This window comes from Carcharhinus amblyrhynchos, chromosome 12, assembly GCF_965287045.1.
Source record: "Carcharhinus amblyrhynchos chromosome 12, sCarAmb.v2.hapA, whole genome shotgun sequence".
In the NCBI taxonomy this organism is placed as follows: Eukaryota; Metazoa; Chordata; class Chondrichthyes; order Carcharhiniformes; family Carcharhinidae; genus Carcharhinus; species Carcharhinus amblyrhynchos.
Genome location: NC_137335.1, coordinates 18,898,941 through 18,921,636, shown reverse-complemented (window position 1 = coordinate 18,921,636; position 22,696 = coordinate 18,898,941). Strand labels below are relative to the sequence as shown.

Genomic DNA, 22,696 nt, shown 5'->3' with positions numbered 1-22,696 from the left:
AGTTTGCATTCAATTTCCGTCTAAAAGTTGCTGTCAATTTTCTCCCCCATGCTTTCAGGTGGTGTATTCCAGATCATAATAACTTACTGTCTTTAAAACAAAGTCTTTGTCGCCTCTCTAAAACACACCCACGATTTCAGCCAAATAATGCTAGAATTATCAGTATTTAACTTGATTTATGGAATGTCTGTCTTACCTTGGTGATGGTGGTAAATGTACTAAAAGCATGGAAAATATTTCTGCATGTCTGATCATTATGTCTTTTACTCATTTGTAATCCTTGCATTCTGCAGACTATCTTGTGATTAATGTTGGGACAAATTGAATTTTTTGCAATGTAAAGGCCAACATTTAGTTACTCCTTAAAGATGTTGTACTTGGAGCACTTCCTGAAATTCTCTAGAGAATAGCTGCAGTTATTTGACAAGCATAATATGTTCCTCAGATATGAGTCTGAAATGCTTTCTGAAGAAAACTCTTCCTTGAAAAGAAAAATGGTGAGGTTTCATCAGGAGTTCCAGGATCTGGAGGGTCAAGTTAATGAACAAAGGTAAGTTGGATTGTGCTTTAGAAGCTTTGCACAATGCTTTGGTTTTGGATTGCTCTCTGTGATTGGACTTCCTTTAAGTAAACCATTTGTGTTGTACAGAAAACAAGTGGAACAGTTGAAAAATGAAAAAGAGTGCAAACTGAGAGAATTTGAGGAACTTCAGAAACGGGTAAGGATTTGAATTTAGGAGGGTAGTTTAGGAATGCTGTTTTGGGCTAGCAAAGTGTGGTTTCGCCAAGGTGACTTGATAATAAAAGGATGTATTTGGATGGAATTTTCCATTTTTGAGTTGGGAGGTGGTACAAAATGCACTGCAGCTGCTCACTGAGGTTCCTTTGGTAGCACCTGCCAAACCCATGACTTCTACAGTCTAGATGAATAACAGCAGCAGATGCAAGGGCATACCAGTATCTCTAAGTTTCCTTCTAAGTCGCACAACATCCTGACCTACAGAAATAATGCTGGTCCTACACTACCTCTGAATCCAAATCCTGGGATTCCCTCCCTAATAGCATGATGGTAGTTATACCTGGCAGCATCAGTTTGGGAAAGTGGTCCACCCATCACCTTCACGCAGGCAATTAAGGATAGGCAATAAATGCTGGCCTAGTCAGCAATGCCCACATCACACAAATGAATTTTTAAAAAGCTCCTTGGTGATTTGTGCCTTCACTGTTTGGTTTACCTTGTCCATTCCTAAAGGGTAATTTTCAGATTAAAGACAAAAAATGTGAAAATTTTCTTGTATAATGTGATATCTCCTCAATAAATATTATTCTTTTGCATCCATCTTGTCTAGAACACACAGTATGTGGCTGAAATTGCCCAGCTAAATAGCAAGAATCTACAGTTGAGTGATCAGAATTCCCAGTTCAGTGCCAAGGTGGACGCTAATCAGAATAACATTCGGTTGCTTCACACAAGACTAGCTGAACTTTCCCAGCAGAAGGATGAGGTAGTCTGTGTAACCAGACAACTTCAGGAGACCTCCAGCAGATTGGAGAAGGAGCATGTCCAGCAGCAATCCACGTGGGAAAGGGAGAAACAGCTCATGGAACAGGAACTGCAGGAAACTAAGGAAAAGGTACAGCATCTTCCTTCACCATTTCGAAATGATAAGAAAGAACTTGCATTTGTGTACAGCTTTCACAATCTCAGGACATCCCAAAGTATTGTAAAGGCAATTAAATGCTTCTGAAGTGCAGTCACTGTTTTAATGTAGGGGAATATGCACACAACAGACTCACAAACATCAATGAAATAGATGGTTAGATCATGTGCTTTTAGAATATTGATTAAGGGATAAATGTTGGTCAGGATAAAATGGTACGAGGCCTGCTCTTGGCAATGCAGCAGTTGTTCAGGACACTGTTAAGCTTGATTTTTTTCCCCTCCTTTTGAATGGCGGGTGGGGAGGGTTGCGGGGGGTGCTGAAACCAAAGGGCCTCTGTGCATGCGCGGTGGCCCCGTACACTCAGCCTGCAATTTGCTGGCCTGCTCGATCACTGCCCTATTTTCCCCCCTCCCCCCACTCCAGTGGGGTTGTTCCGATAGTTCCCCGAAAGTGGGGAGCTACTGTAAACCCCGCCGGAGTGAAATATTCTGGTGGAGTGGGAGAGGCTGGCGGGCCTGGAGAATTCAGACCCAGGCCCGCTAATTACATTTAAATAACATTAAAATTAGATTAAAATAACTTAGCTGGTCTTCCCGCCAGTTTCCAGCACAGATCTGATGACACCAGAAACCCAGCACTGGATGTGCGCACCATGGGAACGCACGTGCGAATCCCGCGCATGCCCCAGACACAAGATTCTCCCACCTTGCTGTGCTAGATAATTGGCTTAGTGGGGTGGGAGAATTGTCCGCACTATCGAGTCATTAGATCATTAGTGCTAAGAGGACCTTGCAGTGTGCAAGTTGGCTGCCACTTTCCCCTACATTACAACAGTGAATACATTTCAAAAGTCTTAGTGTAAAGTGTTTCAAAACACCCTGAAGTCATAAAAGGTGCTTTATAAATGCAGGGTTTTTTTTATTTGTTACTTAAATTATAGTTGCTTCTAAATTTTATTGGAATGCCATTTGTTTCTTTTTATCCTTTACAATAGTTTCATTGTGTGAATTGTTTTTGCAATTCTTGGAACTGTTTTTGACCTCCTGCTTGTGCTTGAGCACATTGAAGGTCACAGGTCTTAGTGTCCCCTATAGTCATCTTATCTCTCTCCACTGAAACTAGTGTTACAACCAGGTGAGGATGAGTACAAGGACTCTCCCCCTCTCCTTGGCTGATTGTAACATTTCTTTTTGAAATTTATATGGATATGAATGTGCAAATTCAGTGTGACTATTTACATGCTGATTGCAATTAACTCAGTTCAGCAGGCTTTCTTGCATTTAAATGAGTAAAGGGTTAGCTCTTTTTGTGCTAAAGGTAAACAGTATAAAAATATCAGAAAAGTCCCAGTTGTCACAACAAACAGACCTGCACATTCTCTCTCGCACAGACACTCTTGCACATGCACTCGCGCGCGCGCGCGCACACACACACACACACACACACACACGACAGGCTAGTATGTAAAGAGTTCATGATTATCAGTCCTTCACTGTTGTTTCTGGGTGAGGCAGTTCTTAAAGCGGTAATCTTGTTTTTATTCTCTGGAAACACTGTTTTGGAATTTGAAGTCTTCTTTAGAATTCCTTTGCTGCTGTCCATAGTCTGAAAAAAACAGGTAAGGTTCATTTTAATTGAAAGCAAGAGAGGCAAACGGCTTTGTTATTGTTTTTATATATCCTTTCTCTAGACTGCCTCAAAGCCACCTGGGCTTTACAGTAATATACTTTCAAATACCAGGGTTTTGGTCATATGGCAACTGGCCATTTATTGAAAACAATTGATAGTCTATGCATGTTAGCAGTTTCCACCTCTCATGGTCAAAACCATCTACATACAATGGAGGAAGGTAAGTGGCCATTGGCACTTGTGCATAATCTGTGAGTTCTCCTTTGCTGAAAGAAAATCTGAAGCTTTATTGTCCTTCATTTTTTTTGGAGTAAATCCTGACAAGGGCAGAAGTAACCTTCCACAAGGATGTAATCTAATACATTCATTGCAATCCACTTTCAGTAGCTTCCATAAACCTGGCCAGCTTGTAGTCCAAAACCTTAGATGACCTGTGGTAGCCATCTTAAGTCAGTGTCCTTGTTTTAACAGCTAAACTACTTTTTAAAAAATATTCTATATGTGAGTCCAGCAGATGAAATTGAAGTCATTTGAAGTTGCTTGCAATTGCAGATAATCAATTTTGTACTACTAGTGAAGGCCAATTTCACCTCTTTCCACTGTCCCACCTCTGTTTTCAAGTGCACATAGAAAAGACAGGTTAATTAAGCATTCCAGTTCTGCATTGACATTACTAAATTATATCAAGCCAGTTTACACATTGTGAAATAGATAAACCCAACTCTTATTCGAGTGAATTCTGTACTTAGCACTTCTTCATATACCTTTTCATATCCTGCCCATTCTCTGACAGTGAGAACATAGACTTGGACCCTTGTCAGACCCCACTTGGAGTACTGTGCGCAGTTCTGGTCAGCTCACTACAGGAAGGATGTGGAAGCTATTGAGAGGGTGCAGAGGAGATTTACAAGGATGTTGCCTGGATTGGGAGGCATGCCTTATGAAGATAGGTTGAGGGAGCTAGGTCTCTTCTCCCTGGAGAGACGAAGGTTGAGAGGCGACCTGATAGAGGTTTATAAAATGTTGAGAGGAGTAGATAGGGTGGATTCTCGGAGGCTATTTCCCAAGGCTGAAATGGTCGCTACGAGAGGACACAGGTTTAAGGTGCTGGGAAGCAAGTACAGAGGAGATGTTAGGACTAAGTTTTTCACTCAGACAGTGGTGAGTGAGTGGAATCGGCTGCCGTCGGTGGTGGTAGAGGCGAACTCACTGGTGTCTTTTAAAAGACTTCTGGATGAGTATATGGGATCTAATGGCATTGGAAGTTACAGATAGTTCTATGGCTTGGTAGGTATAGATGTGATCGGCGCAACTTGTGGGCCGAAGGGCCTGTTTGTGCTATAGTGTTCTATGTTCTATGTAACAGTCAATTGTATAGGTAAAAGTTTAACAATAATCCCTTGGATTTATGTTGCACATTTAATGTAATCAGGCATCCCTATATCTAAAAGAGATGAACAGTTATGTAATCTTTACAACACCGCCACAAATTTGAGTCTACTTTGCTTTTTTTGCAGCCTCCATCCAACTCCATTTCCCCTCTCAGCTTCAGTGTAGTCTGTTAATATGTAAGTGTGTCAGTGGTATGGTAGTTAGGCTACAGAAGATCTCATAGATGTGAGTTCAGTTTCCATCAGAGCAGGTGAAAAGTGTGAATTCTATTCTAAAATTCTAGAAACAAAAACCTGGTATCAGTAAAAGTGACGCAAAACTATTGTAATGTCACAAAAATCCAACTAGTTCACTCATGTACTTTCTTTGAAGGGAATCTGCTGTGCTCACCTGATTTAACTTATTTGCGCTCCAATCCCATTCCAACTTGGTTGACTTTTAACTATCTTGTGAGATGGCTTACTTTGCCCTTCAGCTGTATTATAATTTTAGGGCATCTAGGGTTGGGTTATTCAGTGAATAACAAAAACAAGTGAAACTTGGAAATCACTTGTCAAGGAAAAAGAATTGCTTTCTAATTTTACAGTTACAAATGTGCAACATTTGCTATCTGATTTCATTTTCCTGTCCCTCAAGTTCAAGGGCCTCTTTTTTTCAAGAATATGTTTAAAGAAATGGTGATCACATTTCATTAAAGAGGTTTACCCATTGGCGTTTATTTTGGCCAGTTCCCAGACATGTGTTGAAACCTGTTTGCTTTAAGTTGCTGAGAATTCCACACTCTTCTATGTAGTGTTTCCAGAAAACCAGACTTATCAAATTTTTCACTATCCTTGAACAAGATTTGTTATACTTTGATTGTACTGGAATCAATGTCCTGAAATAATTTCTTCTTGAAATATTAAGACAGTTCTCTGTTTTGAAATTTATTGTATTTTTTTTGTGGATTAAGATACAGATTGATCGATGCCTAATGAAGTATTTTAGTATCTTATTCTCTGATTGGAATGGAAGAACTTAGTTTTTCTTTTCCACTGATATTTTGTTTCCTGTTACTTCCTTCCTTGCTGATTGAGATGGAAGAACTTGGTTAGTTTTGACTGGCATCTGCCAACCACGAGTTAGCAGTGACATATGGGTTAATAAAGGCACTACCAATTTTATCTGCTTTCTCCTTCACTTTGAACACCTCAACAATAATATGACCCAGGGTTAGTTAACAACTTTAAAAAATAAAATTACGGAGTACAAGACAAACTGAAGAAATAATTCTGATTCACAGAATCATAGAATCCCTACAGTGCTGAAAGAGAATTATTGGAAACTAATTAAACTTTCGACACTACATTTTTAAAGGTTGGATAATTGTGATGGAATGGGCTAGTTACGCTTAGAGATGTTCTCTCTATGTTTTTTGCATGTAGATATCCGTTTATAATTTTAATTGCTTGCATTCCAAAAAGGTTTTCACTTACTGCCATAGCTCAGGTTTCACTGCAAGTAAATGGGTTAGTCATCAAAAACTTTTAGTATGTCCTTCACTATTTTTAGAGCCCTGTCCATTTCTTTGCTTTATCTCCTCTGCAGTGATTCTCTGAACTAATATTTTGGGTGTGAGTTCTGCAATATCATGTTCTCAGCACAAAGCCTCATTCAGTTCTTTCATACAGCAACCCTGATTCTCTGGCTCAAGTTCTGTCAAGCAACACTGTGCTCAGTGAAAGAATCTGTACTAAATGTGTCCAGTAATTGAAATGCTTTTGTTAACAAAAGTAACTGAATGGTCATGTTCACTCCTGAATTGGATTCCTCTAACAGCTATAGTAACAACTGAGGGACAAAATTGTTTTCCTACTGTGGCTTTTAAAATTGCCTTTTACTTGCACATGTGCAAATAAAAGATATTTTGAACCTCATTCCATCCTCTATATGCTGTATTAAAGGCCAAATTAGATAGAGCTGAGGGACTGTTTAATATTAAGATTTTGTTAAAGATAGATGTACATGAGTTCAGTTTTAAGGGAGTGCAAACTAGTTTTGCACTCTGAGACTCTTTGCCGCAGAAGGCTGTGGAGGCCAGGTCATTGAGTGTCTTTAAGACAGTGATAGATAAGTTCTTGATTAATAATAATAAGGATGAGAGAAGAATTAGCGAATGTGGACTGGGGGAGCGCGTTGGAGGGAGGGTCTGTTGAGGAGCAGTGGAGGATCTTTAAGGAGATCTTTCTTGGTGCTCAGCGGAAATTTATTCCGATGGTCAAAAAGGACTGTAGGAGGAGAGGTAATAAGCCGTGGATAACGAAGGAGGTGAAGGAAAGTATTAAATTAAAAGCGGAGGCGTTTAGAGTAGCTAAGAGTAGTGGGCGAGAAGAGGATTGGGAGAGGTTTAAATGTCAACAAAGATTGACAAAGAAGTTGATAAAGAAGGGTAGGAGAAACTATGAAGCTGGGCTAGCGCTTAATATAAAAAAGGATAGCAAGAGTTTTTATAAATATATAAAAAGGAAGAGGCTGGCTAGGGTGAATGTTGGTCCTTTAGAGGATAAGAAAGGGGACCTAGTGGTAGGGGATGGGGATATGGCTAAGGTATTGAATAACTTTTTTGTTTCTGTCTTCACGGAGGAGGACGTGAATAATTTTATATTTTTAAGACGCGGGTTGATGGGTTTTTGATAGGAGAGGGGATTAAGGGTTATGGGGAGAAAGCGGGAAAGTGGAACTGAGCAGCGACAGATCAGCCATGATCTTATTGAATGGCGGGGCAGGCTCGAAGGGCTGGATAGCCTACTCCTGCTCCTATTTCTTATGTTCTTATAAGGGGATCAGGAGTCACGGGGAAAAGTAGGAGAATGGGGATGAAAAAAATGTCAGCCATGATTGAATGGCGGAGCAGACTTGATGAGCCCTATGGCTTAATTCTGCCCCTGTGTCTTGTGGCCTTATGGTCTAAAGTTTTAGAGTTTTATTTATTAGTGTCACAAGTAGGCTTACACTGTAATGAATTTACTGTGAAAATCCCCTAATCACCACATACTGGCACCTGTTCGGGTACACCGAGGGAGAATTTAGCATAGCCAGTGCACCTAACCATCTTTTGGACTGTGGGAGGAAGTTGGAGCACACAGAGGAAACCCACACAGACACGAGGAAAACGTGCAGACTCTGCACAGACAGTGACCCAAGCCGGGACTTGAACCTGGGTCCCTGGTGCTGTGAGGCAGCAGTGCTAACTGTTGTGCCATATGGGTCATAAATATAGGATAGCCATTAAATCGGTAAGGAATTTGTGGACAACTACTTTATTCAGGAGTGGTGAGAATGTGAAACAGTGACCGCGTGAAATGGTTAATGGAGATCGCATAGATGCACTAAAAGAAAATCAGATAAAACACGAGGGTAAAAAAAAATCAATAAAATATTATGCTTGAAGTAAGGTGAGAGGAGGCTCATCTGAAACATAAACATTAGCACAGGTGCTGGGATGGATGGCATATTTTTATCCTGTAAATTCTATGTACAAGTCAGTTAGAAGCCTTTAAAATAATTTGCAAACAGTTGAAAGAATCAGCAAAATCGAGTCCTATCACTAGTGTCTCCAAGTACCTCCCACCCCAGTATTTACAAATAATCAATTTGCACTTGCAAAGTTTACTATTCCATTTCAATAAGATATGCATCTTTTGTTTAAAATAAACTGTGAACTCAAACCTGTACAACCTATGCTCCAGTGTAGTTTGTGATCAAGCTTTGGGAATATCCGATGTAAAAGCAAAGCACCACATTTTCGCTTTACCCAACCGAGTTTTCAGTTTAAGGTGCAACATTCAAACAGCTTATTTGCAGCATCCTGTTGCAGTGCAGGAGTTGATGCGAGACATTTAGGATCATTATAGTTTAAATTCAAATTGAATTTCAGAGTATCGTGTTTTTTAAAATTTCATGTGCAAGAATCTAATAGAATTTTTTACTGATAAGTCTTGGTTACTATCTCTGATTCCCGCCTCGTTCTTAATCATTGGTCCTATTGTTTCTGTTTGTTTTTATTGACTTCGTTCATTACTGATATTTCTGTTCTCTGAATTTCCATTGAGCTTCGCTTTTTTTTACAACGTTTAATATATTTTACATTTTGTTCTCTCTCTTCCCTCTCCCACCAAGTTATTAGATTTAGATTCAGTGACTAAAAAGACAAATGCACTAAGGACTGAGAAACAGAGCTTGTCACAGCCCTTGCATGAGGCCAAAGAGAAGGTATTAACATTACCATGTAAAAATTGTATATCATTCAGTTCTATGGTGCACAAAGTGTTTATCGTTCAGTTATTATGGCCTTTGTACAAACTGGTTACCAGTTGTCCTGATCTAATATTTCTGATCTAACTAAAGATTCATCAGGCTCTTCTTGTGTCTTAGTAATTGATGCAGCAAATGAACTAGAGATACTGACAGTAAGACAGTGGAGTTGATGTAGAAGTTCTGTAATGATCTGTTGAATGGCAAAACAGGCTAGAGAGGCTGAATAGTTCTCTCCTACTCCTATTTCTTGTGTTTTTAAAGTCTCCATTTAAAATCTGTAATCTCCACTTTAAAGTTACAATTATTCAATTCATTGTGTTAAGGAAAATCAGCCAACATTCCCACTCTCAAATATTGTTGGAAGTGCGGAGTTCTTACGTGGGCAAGATATAACTTGGTCATGGCACCTCACAATGAAGATAAATGGTCACTGCTTGCCTTTTAGGCTCACATGTAAGGCATACAAACTACCAAATGTTCAGCTTTTCCAGAAGAGGAACAGAGAATATGCAACTTGTATAGAAACATGCAGGTTGTCCAAAACAGAACCAATGCAAATTGGGCCAAATCCAGGAATCTGTTTTGAGTCAAGGAAAGGGCTGAGTATGCCTTTGGACAATTTTTGATATACTTTTGAAGCTTATTGATGCTTTGATTTACAAATTTAACCACAGTGTGTGTTGTCAAGCAGAGGGGAGAAGTAGTGACTTAATCCAAAAACTTTTTTTATCACATCTTTGTCTAGATGGTAAGCAAACTTAAAGAGATTTTATCTTGAGCATTTCAACAAAACTGAGCTCCTGTGCATTGTTGGTTGTAGTAAAACAAGATTTTTAACTATTTACGTGGGAGTGGGGGCGATGGAGGAATAGCAAATGCACAAGTTTTCTAATCATACATACTGACCCAAATTCAGATGACGAACCTAGAATTGAATTTGGAACGAGCACATTCTGAACGAGACTATCTGAAGCTTGAACTCCAAGGAAAGCAACAGGAGAACCTAGCACTGGCACAGGAGATGGGATCCATTACAAAGTCATTGCAAGAAGCAAAGGACAAGGTATTGTATTTGCTTGTTAATTGGAGTACAGCTATAGTACTGAGCAGTGACGTTAACCTTACTTTCTGGATAATAATATCATAGTAAAAAGTCTGACAACACCAGGTTTTAGTCCAACCTATTTATTTGATAATATACTCGCAAGCTTTCGAGGGGTTACCCTCTTCGTCAGGTGAATGGAGAGTTCTGGCCTCAGACAGAGCATATAAAGCACAGACAGTTTAGAGATTACTGATTAAAATGCGAATCCTTACACCTAACCTGCTGTTCAAGACCTGAAGTGGCTGATAATGTGAGTGGTAGGAGCACTGATCACAGTTTAAAGAGATGTGTATTGTCTCCAGACAGTACAGTAAGTGAGGTTTTGCAAACCCAGGCAAGTCACGTATCTACCTGATACGTTGCAAGAAAGGATGTCCCGAAGCATGGTACATTGGGGAGACCATGCAGACGCTACGACAACGGATGAATGAACATCGCTCGACAGTCACCAGGCAAGACTGTTCCCTTCCTGTTGGCGAACACTTCAGTGGTCACGGGCATTCAGCCTCTGACCTTCGGGTAAGCATTCTCCAAGGCGGCCTTCACAACACACGACAGCGCAGAGTCGCTGAGCAGAGACTGATAGCCAAGTTCCGCACACATGAGGACGGTCTCAACAGGGATCTTGGGTTCATGTCGCACTATCTGTAACCCCCGTGACTTGCCTGGGTTTGCAAAACCTCACTTACTGTACTGTCTGGAGACAATACACATCTCTTTAAACTGTGATCAGTGCTCCTACCACTCACATTATCAGCCACTTCAGGTCTTGAACAGCAGGTTAGGTGTAAGGATTCGCATTTTAATCAGTAATCTCTAAACTGTCTGTGCTTTATATGCTCTGTCTGAGGCCAGAACTCTCCATTCACCTGACGAAGAGGGTAACCCCTCGAAAGCTTGCGAGTATATTATCAAATAAATAGGTTGGACTAAAACCTGGTGTTGTCAGACTTTTTACTGTGTTTACGCCAGTCCAACGCCGGCATACCCACATCATAATAATATCATTGCAGTAACAACTTTTAAGTAGATTTATGTAATGTTTGTTTATTAGTCACAAGTAAGGCTTCACTGCAATGACGTTACTGTGAAATTCCCCAAGTCACCACAGTCTGGCGCTGGTTCAGGTCAATGCACCTAACAAGCATGTCTTTCAGAATGTGGGAGGAAACCGGAGCACACAGACATGGTGAGAACATGCAAACTCCACACCGACAGTGACCCAATCTGGGAATCGAACCCGGGTCCCTGGTGCTGTGAAGCAGCAATGCTAGCCACTGTGCTACCGTGTCGCCCGAAATGAGTCTGGATTCAGAACAATACCTTTTAAAGGTGTGTGATTTGTGCATCTGAGATTGCAACACCAAGATCACGCAGATAAGGGGAGAATGTGCAAACTCCACACAGACGGTTACCCCAGGCTGGAATTGAACCTGGGTCCCTAGCGCTGTGAGGCTGCAGTGCTAACCACTGTGCCACCATTGCCTCCCCATTTATGCAAGAATAAATGTCAGTGGTTGTGGGAGGTGTAAAACTGCTCAATAAAGATGCTATAGAAAAGTTTTCATGCTAAACTACCTTGTGCATAAACTGAGTTAAATTTCAGTGTAGGTTAGAACCCCTTTCTGACTTCACAGTGAAATTTTGCAGTCAACTACACAGCTGGAGGGGTTGACAATTATTTTTAAACTGAGCAATGATTAGTTGGGACAACATAATAACTTCCCTTACTTCCAAGTCTGGCTGGTACAATGCTTTGTTCCTCAAAGCGTAGTACCAGTTGTTTTTAATATAAATTGAACTTAGAATTTACAGCAAACACAAGCGTGCCTTTCTAAGTGGAACAGTGGGAAGTTAATGGATAGTTGCCAATTGCTACTACACAAATCTATTTGTTTTTCAGCTCATGTCTTAATTTACTTTCATGAACCAAATGATTAGGTAATGGGATTAAGTTGAGCAGTGTTGTGGGATGTTTTACAGGTTGGACTGGAATTAGTCTACAGCATTGCTAGCCTCTATGAGATCTGCATATATGCTGATTTCTTATCTTTATGACCAAAGTTTGCCTGTCATTTCGTTTGATGCCTCGTCAATTTATAATGGTATATTGTGATTATAAAATAGCCCGACAAAATCTCAAGTTTGGAAGGACAAAATCTTATATTAATGGTAAAACTAATATATGTCCAATATGTTAGTGCACTATTATGCACCTATTATTGAAATGTTGTTGATGTGACTGTACCAGATCAGCCAAATGCATATCCTGGAGACGGAATTGGAATCTATGCGAAAGGGATGTCAGACTTTACAAGACAAACAAGCAAAATGGGAATCTGGTCTGATGGAATCTCAGGAACAGGTACACGCCCCTCCTTTAAAATCCTCCTCAAAACCCACCCCGTTAACTGGTATCCTATTTCTGTCTGATAACATTCCTGTGGGACAGTTTTCTGTATTAAAGACTGCATATAAATACAGGATGTTGTTGATACAATGTGTATGCGTGTGATTGAATGCAAGTTACGGTATATATTTTACTTTGAGCTTTTCTGTTTTTTTAGAAATAAGGAAGGTATTTAACATCTTGTATTTCAGAAATGACAAAAATGGGAAAACATCAATGCTTAGATTATAACCAAAGAATCCTACCAGTTCACCTTGCACAACAAGGATGTATTAGTTGAATAACAAATTTACTTTCCATTTTGTTTTTTTTTGAATGGTAGCATCGATACAATAAGACCGTAAGACATAGGAGCAGAAGGAGGCCATCAGGGGAGATTTTACCTTTTTTTTCCTAAATGTTGGGTGAACTTGAAACTGGGAAAGTTTTAGATCCGTCTTTTGGGCATGTTTTCAGACCCCCTCCATACACATGCTGCCTGCAAAAAATGTCAGCAAGCCTGTTGCTCGCTGTAGAAGTCTGTGAGTGGGACTTAATGCACCCGAATCCCTGCAGAGGGAGGTAATGCACATGTGCAGGTCTCTGTTGCTGCACATGCGCATTAGCGTTAGCAGGAGTCTAACAGAAAAGGGAGCGCTATCAGGGCCCTGCCAGTGCAGGCAGCCTGAAGCAGCTCCCCCACTCCCGCCTGCAATTGTGGGGGCCCATGGCCCAGGATGCAGCCCCTGCTGATCGTGGCCCCGCTGTTTCTCCCCCCCGACCCCCAATCGCAGCAGTGGCAATGGAACCCCTCCCACCGATCACTGCAGAGTGGCAGCAGACTTCCATTAGCCTCTCTCTCCTCCTCCTCCTCCTCCTCCTCCTCCTCCTCCTCCTCCTCCTCCTCCTCCTCCTCCTCCTCCTCCTCCTCCTCCTCCTCCTCCTCCTCCACCACCACGACCACCACCACCACCACCACCACCACCACCATCACCACCACCACCAATAGCTGCAGAGTGGCAGCAGACCCCAATTAGCCTCCTCCCACCTCCCCCCCCCCCCCCCCACCGATAGCTGCAGAGTGGCAGCAGACTTCCATTAGCCCCTCTCCCTCCTCCTGCCCCCCCACCGATTAGCTGCAGAGTGGCAGCAGACTTCCATTAGCCCCTCTCCCTCCCCCCCCACCGATAGCTGCTGAATGGTACCCCATTAGCCCCACTCCTTGGCACTGCCCAGTGGGCATTGCCCCAGGTGTTAGGGTCGCACTGTCAGTCTGGTACTGCCCAAGGGGCACCAAACCCTTGCTCACAGCCTCCCAGGGGGGCTTCAGTGGCCTTTGGTTCCATCGGCGAGGCCAAGTTGACTGCTTCCCATTCATGGGAATTCCTCGCCAGCACGAACCTTTCCTGGCAAGGTCATGAAGGGGGCCAAGCCCAGACATTGAGTGCCGGGCTCACTAAGCAGATGCTGAACAACATTACAATGAGTTTGAATGCATCAACCTGCGTCTCGCCCATTTCCGGCGAGAGGCCGACCGCACTGGAAATTCGGCACTCATAAAATAGCGCAGTTCGTGAAAACTGGCGCCAATTGCGCTAAGCGTTCTACCCCCACTTTACCACCGCATTGCGCCTGAGAACAGGTACAATGCGATGGTAAAATCGGCGCCTCAGAATCTGAATCACCATTCACTGAGATCATGACTGATCTGATAATAGTTCACATCAAACAAGTTATTTTGTTTCTGGATTCCTGCCCACTTTCTGTGACTACATTCAGTGTCTTATTTGATGAGCTCTATTTTAGTCTGCAGGATCTCTATCTCAGTTAACTAAGATTTGGAGTTTGGCCTCTGTTGCACAGTTTATTTGGATTTGCCAAGCCAACTAGCCAATTTATTAAAGGAACTTTTTTCAGAAGTGATATGAGGATAAGAACTCAAGATCTTCAATGTTTGCTTTAAACAGGGAAAGGACATTGCAGTTACATGAGACCCGTATTTAACTTAAAAACCATGTTGTCGCTTTATTGAGTTGCACTTTCTTAGTTGGATTGAGAGCGATTGGTGAAAACATTCTTCCAGGTGTAGATGATCCTCTGGGTTCCACTTTCCATAAACTTAAGCTCAACTCAATTGTTACTCTGACCAAGTCCCATTCACCTGACATCTGTGAGTCTGCTGATTCACATTGGATCCTGGTCTGCTACTGCCTCACTTCTAAAACTTTCATTCTCACATCAGTGTTCCTCTATGATCTTTTCTAACCCTGACTCTATAAGCTGTGTGACATTTGCACATTCTCCTCGTGTCTGCATGGATTTCCTCCGTGTGCTCCGGTTTCCTCCCACAGTCCAAAGATGTGCGGGTTAGATTGACTGGCCTGCAAAACATTGCCCCTTCGAGTCGTGAGATGTGTAGGTTAGAGGAATTAGCAGGTAAATATGTAGGGATATGGGGGTAGGGCCTGGGTGGGATTGTCAGTGCGGACTCAATGGGCCAAATGGCATCCTTCTGCACTGTAGGGTTTCTATAATTCTATTTCTATGATTCTATGATAACTGGCTCAGGTGCAACTGCAATGCTAATTCCCTCTCTAAACCTCTTTCTCTCCCTTTATGACACTCCTTAAACTAACTCTTTAACCAAGCTTTTGATCACCCCACCTAATTATTCTTTTTTTTGGATCAAGTCAGATGTTGGCTGGTTATGCTTCTCTGAAGTATCCTGGGATGTTTTACCATTTTAGAGGTGCTGTTTAAATGCAAGTTGTTGTTAAATGCTGCTCCACCCGTGGAGGGTTCAGATTACACCCTGGCAAACAGAATGAGGCTTCGAATATCCCTTGATGCTATTGCAGTGCTGCCATTCATTCCCTTGGCCAGTATCTGCCAATTAGTGCTGTACAATCAGCTGTTACTGGTCAGGAAATGAATTGAAAAGGATCCAGTTGTATAGAGGGAGGTATTCTTTGTCTACTACTTTGTCTCGAAGCCTGGTTTCAGTTTTCAATGTTGAATGTCATCTTGGATAAGGGGGAAGAAGCAAGTTTTGTTAGATTTTTGGTTTTATGTTAAAGAACCTTTATTTATATCATGCCTTCCATGGTCTACAGACACCCCAAAGTACTTTATAGCCAATTAAATGCAGAGTTAATATTTATGTTGATTAGACAATGATGTGAGCATGACATTCGATCAGATGACCAAGGGACTCTGAATGGACAGGTCACAAAACAGTCTGTGTAAAGACGGTAATGTTTCTTAATGTGCAGTCTAAGTTTAAGAAAAATTTAATATAGCCTACGTACTTACAATTACTTATAACTATGTCCAAGTTGCTTTTGGTGGTAAGAGGAATCTCATTCAGCCCAGAATCAATATGGAGCAAAGGATGACGATCCAAACCATTAAACACTTGTGAAGTATAGTCACTCTTGTCATGCAGAAAACATGGGGCTAATTTGACACGATTGCGCAAACAGCAAAGTTGTAATAATCAGGTCATTGGTTTTTAAAGCGATGTTTGTAGGATAAATATTGCCAGGACACCTAGGAGAACTCCTTTGCTCTTCTTCAAAACAGTGCTTGTGTGATCTTTTATATCCACCTAGGAGGCAGATGGGAGTCTTAGTTTTACATCTCATTTGAAAGATGGCACCTCTGACAGTGCACTCCCTTAGAAACGGGATTATCAGCCTTGATTATGGTTACAAATCTCCTGATATTGTATACAGGGGACGTAATAGGAAATACTTTGTATTAAACTTCCAAAAAGAACATTCTTATTTCAAGGTTTATAACCAGGAAGAAAATTTCATGAAGTGATAATAGCGATTGATTACTGTAACAAAATAGTCAGTACTCCTTCATTTCCCATGCCCTGAAGAATTGCAACATTGCGAACTGATTTCTTCCTGAAGCCCCAAAAATTGCAAATTATGTATCATTAGATTAAGATTTTACAGTTTGCCATACCACTTGTTGCAGTTTGGATCTGAGATCCAGAGCAATTTACATGTGGCAAACCAAAGATAGCTTTTGATTTATGACAGAATGGCAAAACATTGTTGCAAGTCCACAGATTTTAGGCCAAAGTACAAATTGTTTATTATGGGAAAGAAAGATGCATGGAAGCAAATACAAGTAGGGCTTGTATACAGTAAATGGTAGAACCCTTAAGAGTAGTGATAGGCAAAGAGATCTGGGTGTACAGATCAGAAAGTGGCAATGCAGGTGGAGAAGGTAGTCAAGAAGGCAAATGGCATGCTTGTCTTCACTGGCTGGAGCATTGAGTTTAAAAATTGGCAAGTCATATTGCAGGTTTATAGAACCTTAATTAGGCTGCACTTGGAATATAGTGTTCAATTCTGGTCACCACACTACCAGAAGGATGTGGAGGCTTTGGAGAGGTTACAGAAAAGATTTATCATGATATTGCCTGGTATGGAGGGCATCAGCTACGAGAAGTTGGAGAAACTTGGTTTGTTTTCATTGGAAGGACGGAGGTTGAGGGGTGACCTGATAGAAGTCTACAAGATTATGAGAGGCATGGTCAGAGTGGATGGTCAGAAGCTTTTTCCCAGGATGAAAAAGTTGATTACTCGGGGGCACAGGTTTAAAGTGCGAAGGGCAAGGTTTAAAGGAGATGCATGAGGCAGATTTTGTACGCAGAGGGTAGTGGGTGCCTGGAACTTGTTGCTGGGGAAGTTAATGGAAGCAGATACAGTAGTGACTTTTAAGGGGCCTCTTGACAAATACATGAATAGGATGGGGAATAGAGAGATATGGTCCATGGAAGGGTGGGGAGCTTTAAGTCAGACAGCATGGTCGGTGCAGGCTTGGAGAGATGAAGGGCCTGTTCCTGTGCTGTAATTTTCTTTGTTCTTTGTTTAATCAGATATGGTGTTGCTTCAGTGTCACTGGTACATTTTGATTTGTTTTTTGAATCTAACGTAAAACATTATCAAGACTCCTTCATGAATTTAAAACATGGGCTCTATGGTGTTGGCTATTACTTAATGGATAGCCTCTGTAAAAGCAATATGGTTCAAGCCCTACTCTTCAGACAAGCGGATAATCTAAAATGTCAGTCATTCTGGAGTCCTGTGCTGTCGGAAATGATATTAGGACAGATATCTGACCTCTCCGATAAACATAAAACATTCCATGGTGCTGTGTCAATAAAGAGCAAGGTCATTTCCTCTGAGCTGGAAAACACATTGCCCACACAATATTACTGAAAGGAAAATCTGGTTATTTATTTTATTGCTCTTGTGGGACCTTCTATGCAGATTGATTGCCATGTTTCCTACAGTGCCATCAAGTAAATAAATCTGTTCCTCCATTCTGACATCTTGGCCTCTTGAATTGCCTTTGCTGGCGGGCCCTAACTCAGGCATTCACTCCCTAGTTCTCACTGCTTCTTTACCTCTAACTTCTGATCAGCTGTCCTAATATCTCACGTAGTTCAGTCATAAGTGCCTCGGGATGTTTTACCATGTTAAAGGTGTTACATAAATACAAATTGCTTTCCAGATCAATGCATACAAATATGATTTGAATCAGTATGCTGAGACAGTACGAGTGGGTCTATTGAAAATGCAATAAAGACATTGCTCGTTTAATTGCGATAAGTCAAATGGCAATTTCGGAACCTATACTTCAATTCCTCTGGATTCTCTCCTGCTCCAATGACCAGGGCTGTTGTCTTTTTCACCCCCAGTTGTTGGAGGCCAACACCAGACTGATGCTCTCCCAGTCTCAATACTTGCAGCAAGTGCACCAATTAGAGGAGCAGGCTGGCAACACAGTGCCCAAAAATGAGGTGGTAGAATTGCAGCTGAAACTAATGGAGGAACAGAAGAAAGTGCAGCATCTCCAAGAACAGCTCAATACCCAGAGTCAGGAAACTAACAAGTTGATGTGTGAACAACAGGTAAAGCATAAGTCCTGTAACAAAGTTTATTGGATTCAAGTTAAACTCTGGATTGGCTCCTCAAATGGAATAAAAAGTCATTTCTAACTTTTGAACAGTTTTCCATGCTTCGGCAGTGATGAGTTCAGGCTTATGTAGGATGCGGGGGCTAAATGTTATATCTTGCATCCAAAGTTTTGTTGGCTGTAGCCTAACCAATGACAGCTTGTATTTACACTGTGCCATTTATGTAGTAAATGTAGAAACATTCGGAGGTATTGGGGAAGATGATCACCAGCCAAGTCAAAAATTTTCAGTTGTTCAGGTGACATGGTAGCAGTGGTTAGCACTGGTGCCTCTCAGCACCAGGGATCCGGGTTTGATTCCAGCCTTGGGTGACTCTCTGAGTGGAGTTTACATGTTCTCCCCTCATATTCCACGTGTTTCCTCCCAGTATCCAAAGATGTGCAGGGTAGATGGATTGGTCATGCTAAATTGCCCCATAATGTCCAGAGAGATGTCAGTTAGGGGAATTAGCAGGATAAATGCATAGGGTTACAGAGATAGGGTGGGCCTGGATAAGATGTTCTGTCAGAGTCAATGCAAATTCAATAGGCCAAATGGCCTCTTTCTGCACTGCAGGGATTCTGTGACTTTTAAAGGAGAGATTTAGGGAAGGAATCCCAAAGCTTCAAGCCTTGGCAGCTGAATGCACAGCAGTAATTGATGGTAATGAATGACAGTTCTAGAAAAGCATCAAAGGAATGAGAAGAATCCAAACCACATTCTGTTTGCAGTCTGAGCTGTCTAGTGCCTTTATTTAATGTGGTTAGTTATCACAAAGCACTTAACAGGATGATCAGACAACATCTGACACCAATCCAAACATGATGTGGAGATGCTGGCATTGGACTGGGGTAAACACAGTAAGAAGTCTCACAACACTAGGTTAAAGTCCAACAGGTTTATTTGGTAGCAAATGCCACTTGCTTTCGTCAGGTGAGTGGGAGTTCTGTTCACAAACAGGTCATATAAAGACATAAACTCAATTTACAGAATAATGATTGGAATGCGAGTCTTTACAGCTAATCAAGTCTTAAAGGTATAGACAATGAGTGGAGAGAACATTGAGCACAGTTTAAAGAGATGTGTATCGTCTCCAGACGGGAGTTAGTGAGATTTTGTAAGTCCAGACAAATTGTAGGGTTACAGTTAGTGTGACATGAACCCAAGATTGCAGTTGAGGCCATCCTCACATGTGCAGAGCTTGGCTGTCAGTCTCTGCTCAGTGACTCGGTGCTGTCGTGAAGGCCGCCTTGGAGAACGCTTACCCAAAGATTAGTGGTCACAGCATTCAGCCTTTGAAGTGCTCCCCAAAAGGAAGAGAACTTTCTGTTCCCAAGGCAAGACTGCTTTGTTTAACCAGACAAGACTGGTCATGGGCATTTGGCCTCTGATTTTCGGGTAAGTGTTCTCCAGGGCGGCCTTCACAATACATGACAGCACGGAGTCGCTGAGCAGAGACTGCTGGCCAAGATCTGCACACATGAGGATGGCTCAACTGGGATCCTGGGTTCATGTCAGACTATCTGTAACACCCACAATTTGCCTGGACTTGCAAAATCTCACTAACTGTCCTGTCTGTAGACAATACATATCTCTTTAACCTGTGCTTAACACTCTCTCCACTCACATTGTCCGTATCTTTAAGACTTGATTAGCTGTAAAGACTCGCATTCCAATCATTATTCTGTAAACTGAATTTGTGTCTTTATATGCTCTGTTTGTGAACAGAACTCCCACTCACCTGACGAACGAGCAGCGCCCCGAAAGCTAGTGGCGTTTGCTACCAGATAAACCTGTTGGACTTTTAAGCTGGTGTGTGAGAGGTCTTACTGTACCAATCCAAACAAACAGAAATTAGGAGGGATTATCAAGCCAAGTTAACAAACAGGTTGTAAGGAATGTTTTTAAAGAGGAACGGTATAGATTTTTGGAAGTAATTATCGAGCCTAGATGTCTGAAGGCATAACTCAATGGTGGAAGTACTGGATCAGGTTACAAATAGGGAGAAGGGCCATGGAGGGATTTTAATGTGCAGATGAAAAGAAATTAAGGTACTAAACAGCGTAGCAGGAGCGAAAGGTGAGTGGAACTTGGTGCAAATTCATCTATTACCCCTATGCTTGCTGACTTATATAGAGTTCCAGGTCAGCAATGCCTCAAATTTAGAATTCTCATCCTTGTGTTTAAATCCCTCCATTGCCACACCACTCCCTCATCTTTATAAATTTCCAACCCGACAATCCTGTGATCTCTGCATTTATCCAGTTCTGCTCAAATATGCACCCCAATGTCTTTCTCCTGATTATTAGCAGCCATACCTTCAGCTCTCTATGCCCTTCTTAAAAGCTAACTTTCACTAGTATCTTTGTACATGGCTCAATTTCACATTTTGTTTTAAAATGTTAAAGGCAATACAAATGCAGTTTGTGTAACTTGTTTTATTGTTGAATACAGATTGTACAGTCCAAGGAGTAAATTCATGGAATCCCTACACTGCAGAAGAGAATATTTGGCCCTCTGAGTCTAGACCAACTAATGGGCAGAGCATCTTACCCAGTCCCTATCCTTGTCGCCCTACATATTTTACCCCTCCAATCCCTCTAGCCTACACATTTTGGGACTCCAAGGGACAATTTAGCATGGCCGATCTACCTAACCTGCACATCTTTGGACTTGAAAGGAAACCCACGCAGACACAGGGAGAAATGCAAAATCCATAGTTGCCCAAGGAATTGAACCCGGGTCCCTGGCACTGTGAGGCAACAGTGTTAACCACTGTGCTACCCTAATTGCTTTGCTATGAGGCACATAATACAAATTAGCACTTTCTGTTCCACGAAGGTCTGAGTTGCAAGGCTGTCTGCCAATCAATTCCACCAATTTCCAATAGACAAAATTTTGCTGTTTTAATTGGGCTGTGTGGAAATGAAATGAAGAACTGTCATTTTCTGATGTGTAGGTAGGAGCCCTTTCTCAATTGGAATGGTGTGAAGGATGATGGACTTCAATGACTTGGAGAGATCAGAGAATATTAAAGATTTAATAAGTTTTCTAAAATACCGAAGGCTTTTGATGATGGGAGAAACTGTTTCAAATAGCAAGAAAGTTGTTAATCCAAGGCCGATATAAGATAATTGTAAAAAGATGTAGAGGGGAGATGAGTTTTTTTCTGCAGAAATTTGGAATGCAATTCCTGAAGTTGGATTGGAAGCAGATTCAATTATTTTCAAAAGGGAATTTGAATATATTTGAAAAAAACTAATTGAATTCCTTTCAAAAAGCCAGCAAGGACACAATGAGTTGAATGGCCTCATACTGTATGGTTCTAAAGTGTCAATGTTCAACTGCATTTCCTATATTAATTTCCAGATTAATTGTAAAATGTTTATGTTCCCATTTTGACTGAGATAAATAACTATCCTCCATTTTAGGAGGAGTACAAGAAACTACTCAAGCGAATGGAGGAAAGGATGGACGAGGTTGAACAGAAACTAAAAAATGTACGAATGATGCTTCAAGATAAGGTGAACCAACTGAAAGTACAGGTAAGTAGTTGCAGAGTACGGCGTTAACATAACATTGGTACAAGTCATAAACCATCGCCATAGATTATTTTTATTCATTCAGGAGATATGGGTATCACTGGCTAGGCCAACATTCATTCCCAACCCTAACTGCCCTTGAAGGTGGTGAGTTGTCTTCTTGAACCACTGCAGTCCATGTGGTATAGGTACGCCCACAGTGCTGCAGGAATCTCTAGAGATGTGAACAGAAATAGACTAAGATAAAACATTTGCTTTCATACACAATGTGCTTCAGACCTGTACATTTTCAATGATTTCAAATGCAGCATTTACAGGCTAAGATAAAGTGAATAAGCTTCTTGGCTTTAGTGTAGATTTACAAAGAGGCTTTTTTTTATTGAGGTGGTGAGTTGCAATCATTTGGTTGTTTCCCAAATTGGCACACACTTCTCAAAACTGTTGCAATGACTCTGCTGTAATAAACTCGCACATTTGTTTGGGTGATTTGTGGTGGGTACACTATTCGTTAAGGATTGCTGACCTCCATTGACTGCTTTTTTGGAAGTTTCTTATTTTTAAAAATTCTCATCTGTTATCAAATTCCTTTGAACGCAACCCATTCAGCTTGGTAACCTCTTTCAGTCCAAAACCTTTAAATCTAAGCTTCCCCCTATTCTGGCCTTTTGCACATCCCAGAATTTTATTGCTCTACTTTGG

The 22,696-nt window shown here is 41.3% G+C and overlaps 2 protein-coding genes across 6 annotated transcripts in view; one reads left to right on the top strand and one right to left on the bottom strand.

Annotated features, from left to right (window-relative positions):
- Nucleotides 1–22,696, top strand: part of ninl (ninein-like) — a 120,767-nt gene that overhangs the window by 96,172 nt on the left and 1,899 nt on the right. For 3 of the 5 annotated variants that reach the window (XM_080200139.1, XM_080200141.1, XM_080200138.1), the window contains 8 exons: nt 446–550; nt 650–719; nt 1,350–1,634; nt 8,844–8,936; nt 9,898–10,044; nt 12,338–12,451; nt 18,198–18,410; nt 21,887–22,000. In XM_080200139.1, coding sequence (XP_080056265.1) covers nt 446–550; nt 650–719; nt 1,350–1,634; nt 8,844–8,936; nt 9,898–10,044; nt 12,338–12,451; nt 18,198–18,410; nt 21,887–22,000 — 1,141 coding nt within the window. Of the gene's footprint in view, nt 1–445; nt 551–649; nt 720–1,349; nt 1,635–3,354; nt 4,111–8,843; nt 8,937–9,897; nt 10,045–12,337; nt 12,452–18,197; nt 18,411–21,886; nt 22,001–22,696 lie in introns of those variants that run through there. The other 2 variants (XM_080200140.1, XM_080200142.1) reach the window with 2 other exon arrangements.
- The window catches only part of gins1 (GINS complex subunit 1 (Psf1 homolog)), a 28,134-nt gene continuing 27,471 nt past the window's right edge, over nt 22,034–22,696 (bottom strand). Inside the window, exon 8 of the mRNA XM_080200151.1 lies at nt 22,034–22,211. The gene's annotated coding sequence lies outside the window, so the exon portion shown is untranslated. The remainder of the gene's footprint in view (nt 22,212–22,696) is intronic.